This window comes from Daktulosphaira vitifoliae, unplaced genomic scaffold (genome assembly GCF_025091365.1).
Source record: "Daktulosphaira vitifoliae isolate Bord-2020 unplaced genomic scaffold, ASM2509136v1 Scaffold_5, whole genome shotgun sequence".
NCBI lineage: Eukaryota > Metazoa > Arthropoda > Insecta > Hemiptera > Phylloxeridae > Daktulosphaira > Daktulosphaira vitifoliae.
The window spans coordinates 931,831-947,411 of NW_026099576.1; the positions used below are offsets into that span (position 1 = coordinate 931,831).

Below are 15,581 nucleotides of genomic sequence, written 5' to 3' on the forward strand. Positions count from 1 at the left end.
GCGAATACTGTTAAAATTTTAAAACCATTCACAGAACTAAAGCGATCCATTGATATGAAAGTCGTTCATAAATTGTTAGGAAGCGACTTAGATCTTGCTGAACTTTCAATGGAATATTCGGAGCTCTCACGCATCAAAATATTGAGCAGTTAAAAAAAATCAGCTTGAAAGAAACTCTTCAGGCTTTAGTGACGACAAATTATTTTTTTTCCAATGTTTCTGTTATTATGGCCAGAATTTTTGCAGCAAAATCTCATTCCGCTGACGTTGCAAGAGTGATTAGTGTGAACAATTTGTTGAAAACCAGCAATAGAAGCAGTCTTAATATTGAAAGCGAGAATGAATATCTATATATTTATTTTAATCTTCCTCCATTAGCCAAATGGAATCCTCATCCAGAAATTAATGAGTGGTTTAAGAAAAAAACGAGAGTTAGAGAAACTGTAAAGACGAAAGAACAAGAGTGGTATAAGAGAATATTTATAAGTGTAAATGATAACCAAAAAGATTCGCAAAACGAAGAAAAAGTTCCTATTAGAAAGTTTTAAGTTTCGTTTGTACTGATTTTAATTTTGAGACAAATTATTTTTTTATTATATATTTTTCTGTTTCTTTTTTTAAAGTTTTAGGATTTATTGTAATAATAAAACACTAGTCTCCATTAAATGTAGTACTTTTTTTTACCCACACTAACCTACCAAAGTCTTTATGAAATTTTATGCTTTAAAAAACGTTTTTACTAAAATAAAAAGCTAAAAAAACGTTGGCTCGAAGGGGGTTTTGCCCCCTGTGCCACCACCGGACCCCCCCCCCCCATTGCTTTGTTATCCAAAAAATATTTCGTGATGCACAACATAATAAAAGGACAGTGGGTAATAGAAAAAAAACTTTACAATAAGGCCTGCCATATTTTATAAGTTTCAAATTTATACTATTTTATAATATTCTTACTTTAGCTGACTTATTTTGTACTAAATATATATTTATTACGATATAACCTTCAACTGGATTAGCAGGAATGTATCGTTTAGTGATAGTTTCATTAACTCTAATTAAGTCGTTTTCTTCAATTAAATAATCCAGCAGGTCAGTGCACCAACGTTTACCATCTTTTATAACGAGTTTTTCTAAAAAAAAAAATTAAAATTAAAACATCAATCTATTATTTTCATAAAGTCGCCCCAACGGCCTGCACACCTCATAGTTGCGAAGTTCGCCTTGGATGGGACGACTTCTACCCCGTGGAAGCCAGTGGAAGAGGGAGGTAGGCCGAGGCTACTCATCATTGAATAGCCTAGACCCGAAAAAGCAGGAAGAAGAAAGAGGCAAAGGGAATGTGGCCTGGACCTAAGGGACCCAGACCTGGGAGACGAGGAGGCTCCCGTGTTACGGGGGGCGGCGATATTCACCCGACGCCAACCCGCCCAAACACCCCAGTCGTCCTATTGAACGTGTGCCAATTCAGCTTTGTACCGCGGAGGACTGACCTTACAACCCCAAGAGTTTTAAGGCTCTCAAGTGAGCTAAAGTAATATTTAATAAACCCAGTTTTTCGGTATTTATATTACTTAATTTATTAAAAATTATAAAACATCTAATAAAATACACGAACATTTGTATATATAGCTTATTATTTAAATGATAATCAACTTTTGAAAAAAAAATTAATTATTTATAAAATGTAGCATAGAGCAAAAATATAAAGGTTTGGGAAAAGTACCTTAAGCTATCGTATATTTATGTATATACGATAGCTAGATACATCCGAATATTGCAGTAGATTTTTTCAAGCTCTTAATCTGTTTTTCTGGGAAAATAGTCAAGTGTATCGAGAATTTTAATTTAGTTAGAGAGTGGCTTTAAAAATTAATAAAAGTTTAATCAAATACAGGACATTTCCATTTTGTGCTATTACTTTTTTTAAATTACAAAAAAAAAAAAAATATTATATTATTACCAATAGGATGTTTAACGTCAATAAAAGGTTTTATAATTCCTAAAGCATAACTATTTTTAGCTTTATGAATTGGAAATTTTGAACGATTTAATTCCCATAAAACTGCTCCTTTTAAAACACTAACTGCTGATTGTTCTGGTAAAAAAATGTTTAAATTTTGATTAAAATGCTCTACTATTTTTTCTTGAAGCCATAATGATTGTGCATATCCTCCAACGAGAAACATATGTGTCACATTTTTGTTATTCTTTATTATGCTTTTGATTTGCTAAAATATTTCAAAAAAAAATTTACTAATAAAAAAAGAAAATTATGAACAATTAACGGTAAGTAAAATACTGTAATCTAAATTAATAATATGGACAATATAAATAAGATGAGCTTGCGTGTCACAAGTCTAAAATAATAATTCTTTAATAAAAAAAATTGATAATTATTCTTTACATAATTCATGTGATTATTTTTTTTTTTTTAATACTATTTCAAGAGCAGGAAATGATAATATAAAAATTTTAATTTTGTAAAATCAAAAAAATAGTCTTGTGACAGCGTATAATACTAGTAAATACACTACCAATGTGAATTTGCCATTGCAAATTCACATTGGTAGTATATTTAGTGAGAATCCTTGGTGTCTGAATCCCCCATTAATATGAAATCTAGGGTAAAAATCCTTTTTTTAATTATAAGGGCTATTAAAGGATCAAAAATGGTTTATGAGTCAGACAAATACTTATACTAAAAAGTCGACACAACTGACGCTATTTATAATAATACAAGCTAACGTTTAACTGTAGGAACTTTTAATAATTTGTTAATCCATAAACAAAAAGAGAAAAATTTAAACGAAAAATATGTATAAGAAAAAATTGGGTGTATAAAATAGAATCAAAATGTAAAATATATGTAAACAAATTTAAGCTTACGCAAAGAATAATAAGAAAGGGAATTCTAAAAAAAGAATAAAATAATATATTTTTTTAGCCTTTAAATTATTATTATTTAAATTATATTTACTTCAGAAATGCATTCAAAACTTGTCAAAAATAAACGTTCCACAATCTTATATTTTATGATAAAAAAACCATCTATTTCATTCCATTGAATTTCTTCGCAATTGTAATCTTTAACAGCATCAGATATCTTAAAACATATTAAAAGTAATAATCGTGATTATATAATTTACCATAAAAGAACAACTAACATTTTTACAACTTTAATTTTAACAATTTTTTTTATTTTGAATTGTATCAGATATAAGTGTACAATAATTTAATTATTAGTTTTGATGCACAAGAAAATTATTAATTTTAATCCTATTAAATAATTTATATTTGTTAACAATTCCTATTCCCGCAGGGGAATCCGCAGGGATTACGGCCCTAACAAACCCGTGGACCATAGTTATTTCAGTGGAGGTGTCAACACGTACCACTGCTCTTAAACGGTCATGACTTTGGTTAGTTAGAACGGGTAGGCCTGGGCATACCTGCTTGCTAACAGCGAATAGGCCCCGCTAACCCAGCCATACCAAGTGAAAGGGTTGCTAACTTGTCACAGGGTAGTTAGCCGAAAGGTAAAGAGACCATGTGGATCCTCTATGGCACCTGGCGCACCATAGAGTACACAGCCTTATCACAGTATCGAGCTCTACTATGACGGAACTTTATTTCTCGACTACTCGTGGGAACTATATAGACAAAAACATAGAAACACCACAAAACAACGAAATTGAGACGATCAAGGATCCTACGGACAACCTGTAGGAACAAAATTGTGAACTGGCGACTCTTTGCAGAAGAATCGCCGAACTTGAAGGTCTCAATGCGAACAACGGGACACTTTGGGAACCGTCTACTAGCAAAAAGACAGCAACGTCAAACCCAACCGACCAGGAATCGCAAAATCAACTGGGATCAGTAGCTGACAAAATCGAGGGTCTAAAACTTAGACCTGAGAAACTGATCGGCAGTCAGAGGCGTAAGCTGAAGAGGAGCCGAGCAATCATGGAGGGACAGAAGAACCTACCAAAGGAGGGAGACAAAAGGAACCGATGACTTGAAAAAATCAAAGGGAACCGAAGCTCAAAAACCTGAGGACAAGGGTTAAGAACCTCCATGTAAGGAAACTCATTGGGTACCGACCTAAATGGACGTGATAACCGATGATAAAGAAGTGGCTCTGGTCTTCGCAGGCAACCCAACTAACAAGTTGACCACAGAGGAGGGGCTATTCATTGAGTCTTGTGTTGGAGACTTGATACTGTCGGTTACTGAAGGAACCGACGTATCAAGGTGTGAAGACATCAGACTCACTGATGGAGCACTTGTGATCAGTGCAGCCCAAGAGAGCTCTCTTAAGTGGCTCACTGATCATGTCAACCTGATAAAACCTTGGGACGGTGCAGAACTCCAATTAAATGCTTACAACCCGATCAAGTACAAACGGATGGTCACTCATATACCAGGGCTGCCAAAAGAGTTCAAGAAGAACTTGGAAATTTTGGCAAAACAAAATCCAGGGCTGAATACAACGATATGGAAAGTCCACCATGAGACAGATGTTGGCTCGAAAGGACAAACTTTGTTTCTAAGTGTGGACTAAAAGAGTATAGCCAAACTGGAGGAACTGAAGCGCAGTCCATATTTTGGAATGGGCAGAGTTTCCTTCACAGACTATGTTGCCAAGCAGCCACCAGCCAGAAGGATGTGAAAAAATCTACTCCTCAAAAATCTGGGAAGAGGAAGGCTGAAGAATCATCAGTGCCACTCGGAAAAGGAGGTAAGGCACAGGTAAGAAACAAACAGATGCACTTCACTCCTGCTTCGAAAGGGAAGGAAGTGTGTTACGTAAGGGAAAGGGACCCAGGAAACCGCCACCCTCAATAACGGTCACAGCTGAGGGAAACCTCTTCAAGGATCCAAAAGGAAATGTGGAGAGCGAACCTAAGGTACGGTCGTCACCTGGAGACGACGGGGGGACACCACCCACAAGGAGGGCTATATGACACAGGAACTGTTTCAGACACCTGTATCACACCCAGTACAGCGTGCTTTCTCAAGCGTCATCATCAATTTTTCTGAATGGCTGACAATAGAATTCGATTCACGCAAATAAACCTGCATCACAGTAAAGGGGCCAGTAGTGTATACTAAGGACCCTAACTGAGAGGCATAAAATACCCTTACAAATAGCACTTATTCAGGAACCATGGATAAATGGTGACCAGATTAAGGGACAAAATCTAAGTACTTTTAAACTGTTTCATAAACAAGCAGATAAACCAAGAACTTGCATTTTGGTTAATAATAAAGTTAAAGCCAGCTTGATACTTAATCAATCATGTACAGACTTGACTATTATTAAAGTAACACTAAATGATGGTAAAAATATTATAGTAGCTTCAGGATACCTACCGTATGAGGTCACAGATCCAGATAGGGACCTAACTATGCTCTTTAATTATTGCAAAAATGAAAAATTAGAACTAATCCTAGGTATGGATGCTAATGCACACCACACTATTTGGGGGAGCAGTAACATCAACCAAAGAGGAGAGGTTATAATGAATCTATTGCTGACTATAGACCTTAGTATACTGAATAGAGTTAGTGAACCTACTTTTGTTATCAGGAACAGGCAGGAAGTCATTGATCTGACAGTCTGCTCAAAAGGGTTACTTCAAAAGATAAAAGGGTGGAAAGTGTACTCCGAACCTTCTCTTTCTGATCATAGGCACTTACGATTCATTTTGGAAATTAACAAAGTTGAAACAAAACTGTTGAGGCAATAATACTGCCAGACGGAATGTTCACCAATAACGATAATGAAACATTATCTCATTTGATGAACACATATTTTCCTGACTCTGCAATTAACAACAGAGAACAGGAACATGATGCACAGGACAAACGTGTGAGCTGTGCTGATTGGAGACTAACCAGGAAATTGATAACCCCAAGTGGAATAAGATGGGCAAAAAAAGCCTTTGGCAGTTTTAAAGCTGCAGGTTGTGACGAGATTTTCTCTGGACTTCTGCAAGAAGGGTTAGAGATAATCGTCCCCCATCTCTGCAAAATATTTAGGGCATGCCTTGCTTATAGTTATCAACCGGAAAGCTGGCGAAAGGTCAGGGTGGTGTTTATACTCAAACCTAACCGGACTAACTATTATGAAGCAAAATCCTAAAGGCTAATAGTCTTACTTCATTTCTTCTTAAGACTGTGGATAAACTTATTGATAGGTACACCAAGGAGATGCCTCTTGAGGGGAACCCTTTACATGAAAACCAACATGCGTATCAAACGGGGATATCTACTGATACAGCTCTACACTGCTTAACCACTAAGATAGGGAAAGCTGTGGAGAATAAAATGTATGCAGTAGGTATATTCCTGGACATCGAAAGGTCTTTTGACAATACTCCCTTCAATGCTATGTGTGAATCTGCACAACAGCATGGAATAGATACACTTATTACTAAGTGGATAGAATCCATGCTCAAGGAACGCTCTATTTTGGGACAGCTCAATGGGACCAAAGTAATCAAGAGTGTAAAACAGCGATGCCCACAAGACGGGGTTCTATCCCCCTTGCTATGGTGTCTAGTATTGGACTCGCTTATTAGAGAGTTAAACAAATATTTTTATACACAAGCCTATGCGGATGACTTAGTTATAGCAGTGGTGGGTAAATTCCCAGATACTATTATAGACTTAGCACAACAGAGACTAAACACTATACAGATATGGTGTAGTAAGTATGGTCTATCTGTTAATCCAAATAAAGCAGAGGTTGTTATGTTCACTAGAAGGAGAATAGGACTAGACAGTCTTGACACTCTTCCTCTAAATGGACAAGAAATTAGCTTAAAATCAGAAGTAAAATACTTAGGTATTATCTTGGATAGTAAGCTAAAATGGAAATCACATGTTGAGTCAAGAATCAAAAAAATAATGACCACATTGTGGACTTGCAGTAGAGCCTTGAGAAAGACATGGGTCTTAAACCAAGAGTTATGTATTGGTTGTACACTTCGAAACCTATGATATTGTACGGTGCCTTAGTCTGGTGGACCAGAACAGCACTCGTTACAGCTAGGAAAGAACTTAGTCGCATACAGAGAATAGCTGCTATGGCCATCACTGAAGCATTAAGAACTACACCAACGGTCGCATTAGAGGCACTAATCGGATTACCTCTTATGCATCTAGAGGTTAAAGCTCACGCCGAAGCCACAGCACTAAGATTTCACAACTTAGGTATGTGGACTTTGGAGAGTGATACAACAGAACATGGTAAAATACTAAAAGAGATAGACCAGGGCTTTTTGGAATACCCTTTGGACTATGTCAAACCGGTTCTTAAGAATAACATTCGCTACAAAGTGGAGATCACTATACGTAAAGAATGGAATATTAACCGCCTGACTGAAAAAGGAGGATTTGTGATATATACAGATGGATCCAAAAAATCAGGAAAAGTAGGTGCTGGAATTTGGGGTTTAAAGCTTCAAATTAATGTTAGTATGTCATTGGACACAACACCCTCTGTTTTCCAAGCAGAGGTGATGGCAATACTGATAGAGGCTTAGAACCTGCTGGTATACAAAAATAGGAAGATAACTATCTTAAGTGATAGTCAAGCGGCTTTGAAAGCACTCTGTAACGATCAGGTGAATTCAAAGCTGGTCCTCGAATGCAGGGAAACTTTAGAATCACTATCGAGGTTCAACAAATTTACACTAGCGTGAGTACCGGGATACAATTGACACGGTACCGTATATTTTGCGATACGTGAAATACACGGTCACCTCGTCTTTTCCATCAGCCGCCTTATTACATCGCGAGCCCAGCCTGATTAGAGTACCCCCGCTATCTAGTCAGGGTGCAAAGTCTATCTACTGGAGCGCGGTCGACCACCGAGCGCCGGCGGTGAACGCTCCATCTTGTTTTTGACGTCCTACGTGAATTTTCTGTATCCGCCGTTGTCACGTGTGGTACATTAAAAGTTACTGTTAAAATCTTAAGTTGTATTAACTCTTAATTTAAATTGTAATATATATATATATATTGGTTTAGTTAAAATTTATCGTGCTTTCTTTTGCTCTCGGCCAGTGCCATTGTAGTAATATTTTAGACATTTTGTGCGTATTTGTGTTACCTATATTATAGTTAAGAAACAAACTTTTGTTGACACTCGAAATACCCGTGTCACAATGGTGTCACTGGAAATGAGAATGCTGACTTTCTAGCCAGGAAAGGAGCAGAGAACACCTATGTTGGCCCAGAACCAGTGGAAGGGCTCACTGAGCAATCGCTCNAGTGGTAGGGCTCACTGAGCAATCGCTCAAAGCGTTACCCAAGAATTGGTGCAGAGAACAACACAGGAAAATCTGGAAGTACTTGGTAGTACCTAGACAATCTAAAATGTTTATCAAGACCCCTGGTTTATTGCTGGGTGATCTTAATAGCATGACTAGACATCAAATAAGCACCCTGACTGGTCTACTGACAGGACATGGTCACCTGCTTAAGCATCTTAACGCAATAGGGGTATCGGAATCACCATTGTGCAGGAAGTGTGGAGTAGAAGAGGAAGACTCATTTCACATCATGTGCGAATGTGAAGCCTTGTCCACACTAAGATCAAACTACTTGAATAAACCATTTCCTGAAAAAGAGGATATTAAAAACCTAAAACCCAGAGAGATATTTAATTTCGCCAGAAAGACAGGGCTCTTTGGTCATCTTTAGAGGTGACTTTATGGTTGGTAATGTATTAACACTTTGGTGATAACACTTAGGTGGGTAAACCGAATCAAGACAATTCGGTATGAGGTATGCACGATGGACCAACAGGTCTGAGTGCATGGACATAATGTCCACCTCTATAATAACTAAAACTAACAATTCCTATTTATCCATAAAAAAAAACCTAAATTAAATGTGTTAAGGTGAAAAGTTTTAGTACTTAACTGTCTCTGGCATTTAACTGATTAAGAAAATGTGTAAATTATAATATTTTGAAGTGAAAATTAGTTTTTCTCAATTTATGTGTAAAATTCCCAAATATGTAGAAGTGTGTACATGGTTAGTATCCGATACTATCTTTAATATTTTTGATAATTAAATATTTAGCTCTTGTAATAGTTAAAAGTTATTTTTATGACCTAAGACATGCTATATTAATTAATACATTTGTCATGATTATCGAATCTCGTAGCTGTATATTTGACTTTTTAACTATGTAATATAAGAACAAGCTGCGAAATTCTGTTTATTATTGAATATTAAACCTAGATGCATGGATTGAAACCGTTGATTATTAACCTAGCCCATCAACTAAAGCTGAACTGGTGTATATTTAAATGAAAGTGGAGTTTGGTGATGTCCCGTTACTTACTGCACTAGGGACATGTTACTTTCTATCGCTGTAAAAACTTACATTAAGACACGGTTTAATACTAGAGCTTATCATCAATTAGTGTAATCAATGGTCACATCACGACTCCTTAAAGGCGATATATTTTCAAAAATATTATTGGGCTATATTATTTATGATCAAGGCTGAACAAGTTAGTCTTTTTCTCTAAATTATGAGGATAAGTTAGATTTAAAAATATTAAGTTATTTTTAAGTTAAGAGTTTTAAGTTACTAAGATTAAATAGTAAACTTACTTGTATTACTAATTACATTAAAAAATAAGAGCTATTTAAATTAAGTAATTGACACCTACTTGGATATCAGGTGTTGTCGAGAGTTAAAAAATATACCGGTAGACGAAAACGGTTGATAGGCGATAGGAGCGTTGACCCGTTTATTATAGCAAATAAAAGAAAAACACAAACGGAATCCAATTTTTTTTAAGATTAAAACAAAGACATGAATGAAAAATTCGATCGATATTAGGGGGCGCGATTTTCTTCTCGATCTCGAATAATCGGAATATCACCCAGTACCGTGGTGTCTTAAACAAGTAGAAATTATTGCTGTCTATTAGGGTGGTTCTTAAAATTAATTTAGTAAAATTTAAAAATTATACAATCTCAATTAGTTCCAATACTTATAAAAATGAGTTACACAATGTTTCAGGTAAATCAGGAAAGATTAATCCGTGCCACAAAAGGCCTAAAGTTTGAAAACTCAAAAATTTTGAATAACCGTACATTTTTCATTGTTTTTTTTTAGTTAGCGCGTTATATAATGCATTCAAAACAAAAGTTGTTTAAAATAATATTTTGCACAAATTATATTCTGAACAATCTTTTGATTTACTTATTATTTATATATAAAAAGTCAATATGTATAATTTTGTTGTTAAAAACTCACAAAATAAAGTTAATGTTAGTTGTAGTTTTTCAACTCGTGGTAATTTTCGTAAAATATCATAACATCAATGTATAATCTTGAATAAACTTTTATCGAGCTATCAAGTCACAATTTATCACAAGAATGACTAAAAAGACGATAAAGTCTTTATCAAAACCCATTACTAATATTTGTCCTAACTATACATTTTTCAGGTTATTGTTTTCATTATTTCTACTGCGCCCGTATGATCATTTTAAGATCGTATACATTTTAGTGTTTACAATAATTTTGATTTTCAACATTTTTTTAATACATATTAAAATGGCTTCACGGAAAACTTAACGATAAGATACAATTATATTTTTAATTAGTTTCCTGTCAAACCAAATTATTGGTAGTAAATTACCGTCAATAAGACAAGTACTATCGGTTTTTTTTTTTAATATTCGTCATGTTAACTTGAGCATACTTGAAAGCTCTAAACTGACAATAAAAGAGGTAAGTATTTTTTGGCAAAAAGCGCGTATACCTATCAATGCTGAACAGTATTGCATAAAAAAACTTCAAAATTATTACGATGAATAGAGAAAGTTACAAAAACTGCAATACAGAAAATCTGACACTCAAGCAAAAAAAAATGAAGAATTTAGTTCAAAACTAAATGATTTATTTGACATTGTTCAAGTTGATGCCCTTAATGTAATGTCATTACAAGAAGATAGAGATTTTTTATTAATGTAAAGACAAAAAGAACGTCTTGGTATTATGTTAGGAGTTGATATAAATATTACACAAAAAGAAAAAAGAGCCAACGAAAGGATAAGATGTCCGAAAAAAGACGTAAAAGAAGTTATGACGAGAAACAGTCATTGAGTAAGTTTAATGTTGTTTTTGTATTATTATTTAATAATTTAGTATGTATTTTAGATGCGCAAGTAGAAATGTGCTCATCATCAGAGTCTGACTTTGCTAAAGATGATTTTAACAAACCTAGACCGTCTAAAATGTACGTTAAACAACCGACTAGAGGAAGTATTGATTTTATTACGCCAAAACTTGCAGCTGCACTCGATAAATGCAAAATTAGTGATAGAGATGCAGTTCATATATTAATTTCAACAGCAGAGGCATTAGGTGAGGACGTTGAAAAATTAATTATAAATAGATCTTCAATTCGAAACTCACGCATACGTTACCGTAAAGAACGTGCTGAAAAAATCCGTAATAATTATTTGGTAACTATTAAAGATTCCGTTGTCATTCATTGGAATGGTAAACTTTTACCTTCATTAACAGGACAAAAAAATGTTGATCGACTTCCCATTATTGCTTTATGTAATAACCCAACCTGGAGGAGCAAGTACTTTGAAATGTTTAGAATTAATAAAATTGTAGAGAACGTAATCCACGTGGATTGTTTACTCGACATCCCCAACTTTGATGCTTTGCGTTATAGTCACCGCCAATTATAAAGTTATTGTTAATTGTATTGAAATAATTTAAAAATTTTGCATATGATACATTGTGCTTAGGAGGTGAGTAAATTACTGCAATTGTAATTGGAATATTATTTAAACTGATTAGTATAGCACAAGATTGAATACAGTCTTGGCAGAAATTTGGAAGCGTTTGATATATTATTGCGGATTTTTTTAAGATGGCCACACCTCCATGAGCTGTGTTGTCTGGATGGTTAACTTTATGTAGCTTGTAACCAGGTATGTGTATGTGTGAATATTGAGTAAAATGAGTTTCTGTTATTAAAGCAATGTCAATACGTTTATTATATAGTTGTTTGGAGTTCATGAGTGTGATTTTTTAACGATTTGCATTAAATAGTAGGACAAGAAGGGATTTGTTTGTAGAGAGATTAGTCATTTCTTTTATCTAACAGAGAGGATATTGCTTTAGTAAGGAGAGATATTAGAGTATTTATAAGAGATTTAAAATCCTCAAGAAAATTAGTCATTACTTTATTAATGTCAGGAGAGGAGAGAGTAGGATGAATTGAGCGTTGACCGGAGGTAGCCTTAGCATATGAACGAGAAGAGTTTAGGGGGGCATCATTTTCTGGGTGGCTAGTTTGTACAACGTTTGACTTAAGTCTAGAGTTATCTGACAAAAATACATTATTAGAAGTGGGTTTCTTACGATGTTGAAGTTCTTTTTAGACTAAACAGCTTTGTAGTTCGGTTGGGTGGTTTCTTTGACAAAGTGCACATTTGGGTGGAGCATCACGAGAGTTTGAACAGTCGAATGATTGATGGAAATCACCACAACGAACACATCGTGATGGGTAGTTGCAATAAGATTTAGTATGGCCATATTCCTGGCAGTTTATACATTGACTTATTATCTTAGGTTTGTACGGTTCCTCAACTTTTATTTTAGTATAAAGCATGGAGGTATTTATATATATCATTTGATTGAGAGGTTCCAGATCAACAAAAAATAGTGGTAATGGATGTTTGTGAACTTTATGAAGAACATTAGTAACACTACGTACTTCAAAATCAAGGAGTTCCAGTTCAGATTTAATTAAGCTGTTTTGAGTTGTTGGGTGTAAATTGCGAATCACTACACGAATGGGTTTGTCTTGTTGCAGTTGATACGTATGATATTCAGCTTTTTGCTCCTTGAGGAAGTAAATTAATGTCCTATATGTATCAGGAGGGCTAGTTTGGATTTTTAATCGATCCGTGGGTGACTTACAAATAAAGTTTTCAACTCCAAGTATCTCAATTAGATTTTTGCACAGTGCAGGAAAGTTTTGCACGCCCTTTATAAAAATTGGAGTAGGGGGTTTGATAATAGATTCTGTGTTGTTTTTATCCATGTTGTTTGAGGATGTATTAGTGTTTTGCGCATCGTCATGATCATCAGTTATTTTTAAAACTTCAAATCTATTTGATGATGAAAATAATTTTTTTTTTTTGATTGGTTGAGTAAGTACTTTAGGTGAGTTTGGCGGTTCAGAAGACGAGGAGCTGGAGTGATTTCTTTTATTGTTCTGAACGGTCCAGCCATCATTTACTGAGTTGTTTGCATTCGATTGGGACGATGAATTTTGTACTCTTTTATGAATAATTTTGATCGGTGTAATCGGTCTGTAGTTATTGTTAGATATTGTGGCGAGAGTATTGATATATTATATATATATATATATATTAGGGTGGCTCAAAAAAAATCGATCTTCGAAATGTTAATGAGATACCTCATAAATGTATTATATACATTAAAACATTTTATGAAAATTTGAGATTAAAAAAAAAATTTTTACAGGTCGCTCAACGCGTTTTAAGAAAATTGACCAAAAATACTCAAAAAAACATAAAATGTCATTATTTATTCAATTTTTGTTCAAATTTCTTACTTAGTACATCTAAATTGTTCGTTTTTTAATGCTGAATAATAATAATTAGAAAAAAAAATTGTAAGTCCAAAATTGATTGTGTAAAGTCCATAAAAAGCTCAAAAATACGGTTAAGTTCAACGAACACTTAAGTAAACCAAAAAATTTTTTTTTTTTAATTTGATTAATATTTGTGTGTATTTTAAGAGGAAAAAATTTTTTCCACTAATGTTTAAAACTACTACCTTTTCTTTTAGATTAGAACGTACGCTAGAATATACGATGTACATAAAAATAAATGAAAATATCGTCAAATTTTACTGTTTCCTTTTTACATTTTTTTATTTAAAAATTTGGCATTAGCTATATATACATACATACATATTTATAATTATAAAAATAAAAATTATTTTTTATATAAATTTTACTATATGGTTCATATTATATGGTTCATATAATTTATAAATTTAAATCATCCCGAGGATGATTTAAATTTAATTTATGTTCACAAATTTAGAAATTATGTCTATATGTGGTGCTAATATCTTTAACACAACATCATCTGTCAACATATTACAGTATAGTTTTTTGTCTATATTATCTAATAGATCAAGAAATTCATAGTTAAACCATACATTACAAAAATGCTTTGTTTTCAGTTTTACAAAATAATGACCTATATTACATAACACATTTCAGAATATACACCGAAGACGAAGATATACGTGAAACATACTTGAAGACTCTACAAGATATCAAATTGACCATATACTGATAAGGAAACGATTCCATAGATGCAAACATACCCAGGAGCAGACGCTAATAGTAACCACAATCTTCTAATGATGAAGTATAATGTAGTTTTAAAGAAACTAGACAAACTAAGAGACACGATGATAAAGAAATAGAATGTACAAATCCTCAAAGACACCAAAAGTGCGAGGACGTATGCAGAATGTAGCAGTTCCATACTAGAATATCTACCTCAAGCTAATTATTGATATATAATTATTTATACTTACATTCTTGCCAGAATATTTCATATAATGATCTGCTAATGCATAAGGTGGTCTAATAATTGCAGTAGTTTTCCCATTGCTGGATACAGTTTTTTTTACTTCTTCGAATCTTTGAAGAAGTTCAGCATATGCAGCTGGTCTCTGAAGTTTGAAATCGGACATAAATCCAAAACCAAATAATGAGCACAAAAGTTTTATGAATTCAATGTCCACACCTAGATTGAAAAAAAAGTCAAAGTAGTTTTTTAACAAAATAGATTTTAAGAAAATATTTATTTTGATATTTAAGAGTTATATTTCTAGAACATTATAAATTTTAAATCATTATGTATACAGGCTGTAACAGATCTAATTGACAAATCTTTTAACTTTAGATGCAATAAAAATTATTGCTTGAAGTGCTTGAGGCTATATCCATGTTTACAGTTGAGTTCTGACGTTTCGGACTCATTGCAGAGTCCGAAACGTCAGAACTCAACTATATACATGGATATAGCCTCAAGCACTTCAAGTAACAGACAATCCATGAAAGTTTTAACACATTCATAATAAAAATTGTGCTCAATTTTTTTTAAAACAATTTAAAATTTTTAGACTACATTGAAAATATAATATATTTTATCTACTTTTAATTATAAAAAACCCAGCACAGGGGGGTCGCGGCACAGTGGTGACGTGGCATAGTTAGATCAAGTATAATGATATCTGACAGTGATTAAAATCACTATCATAAAAAACGCTTCGATGCAAATCTTTAGATAGTGTTTAATTTAAAAAAATTGGTATATTATTCCAAAAGCTTCATAAACTGCTAGTTCCTTATTAATATCCTGATTAAGATAAAGTATGTCGAATGAAAAAGGGATTATTAAAAAATAGTATTTCCCATAAAAAAATTATATTGATCAATACACTTTTCAATAAGTTATAGCATTATAAA

The 15,581-nt window shown here is 33.6% G+C and overlaps 1 protein-coding gene across 10 annotated transcripts in view; it reads right to left on the bottom strand.

Annotated features, from left to right (window-relative positions):
• Positions 1-15,581, bottom strand: part of LOC126908082 (heat shock 70 kDa protein 12A-like) — a 59,552-nt gene that overhangs the window by 18,905 nt on the left and 25,066 nt on the right. For 9 of the 10 annotated variants that reach the window (XR_007704701.1, XM_050689943.1, XM_050689941.1 and 6 more), the window contains 4 exons: positions 14,645-14,856; positions 2,975-3,100; positions 1,958-2,225; positions 952-1,127 (listed from right to left, as the gene is read on the bottom strand). Coding sequence is in view for 9 of the 10 variants with exons in the window: in XM_050689943.1 (XP_050545900.1) it covers positions 952-1,127; positions 1,958-2,225; positions 2,975-3,100; positions 14,645-14,856 (782 nt within the window). In the remaining variant the exon portion in view is untranslated. The remainder of the gene's footprint in view (positions 1-951; positions 1,128-1,957; positions 2,226-2,974; positions 3,101-14,644; positions 14,857-15,581) is intronic. The other variant, XM_050689946.1, reaches the window with a different exon arrangement.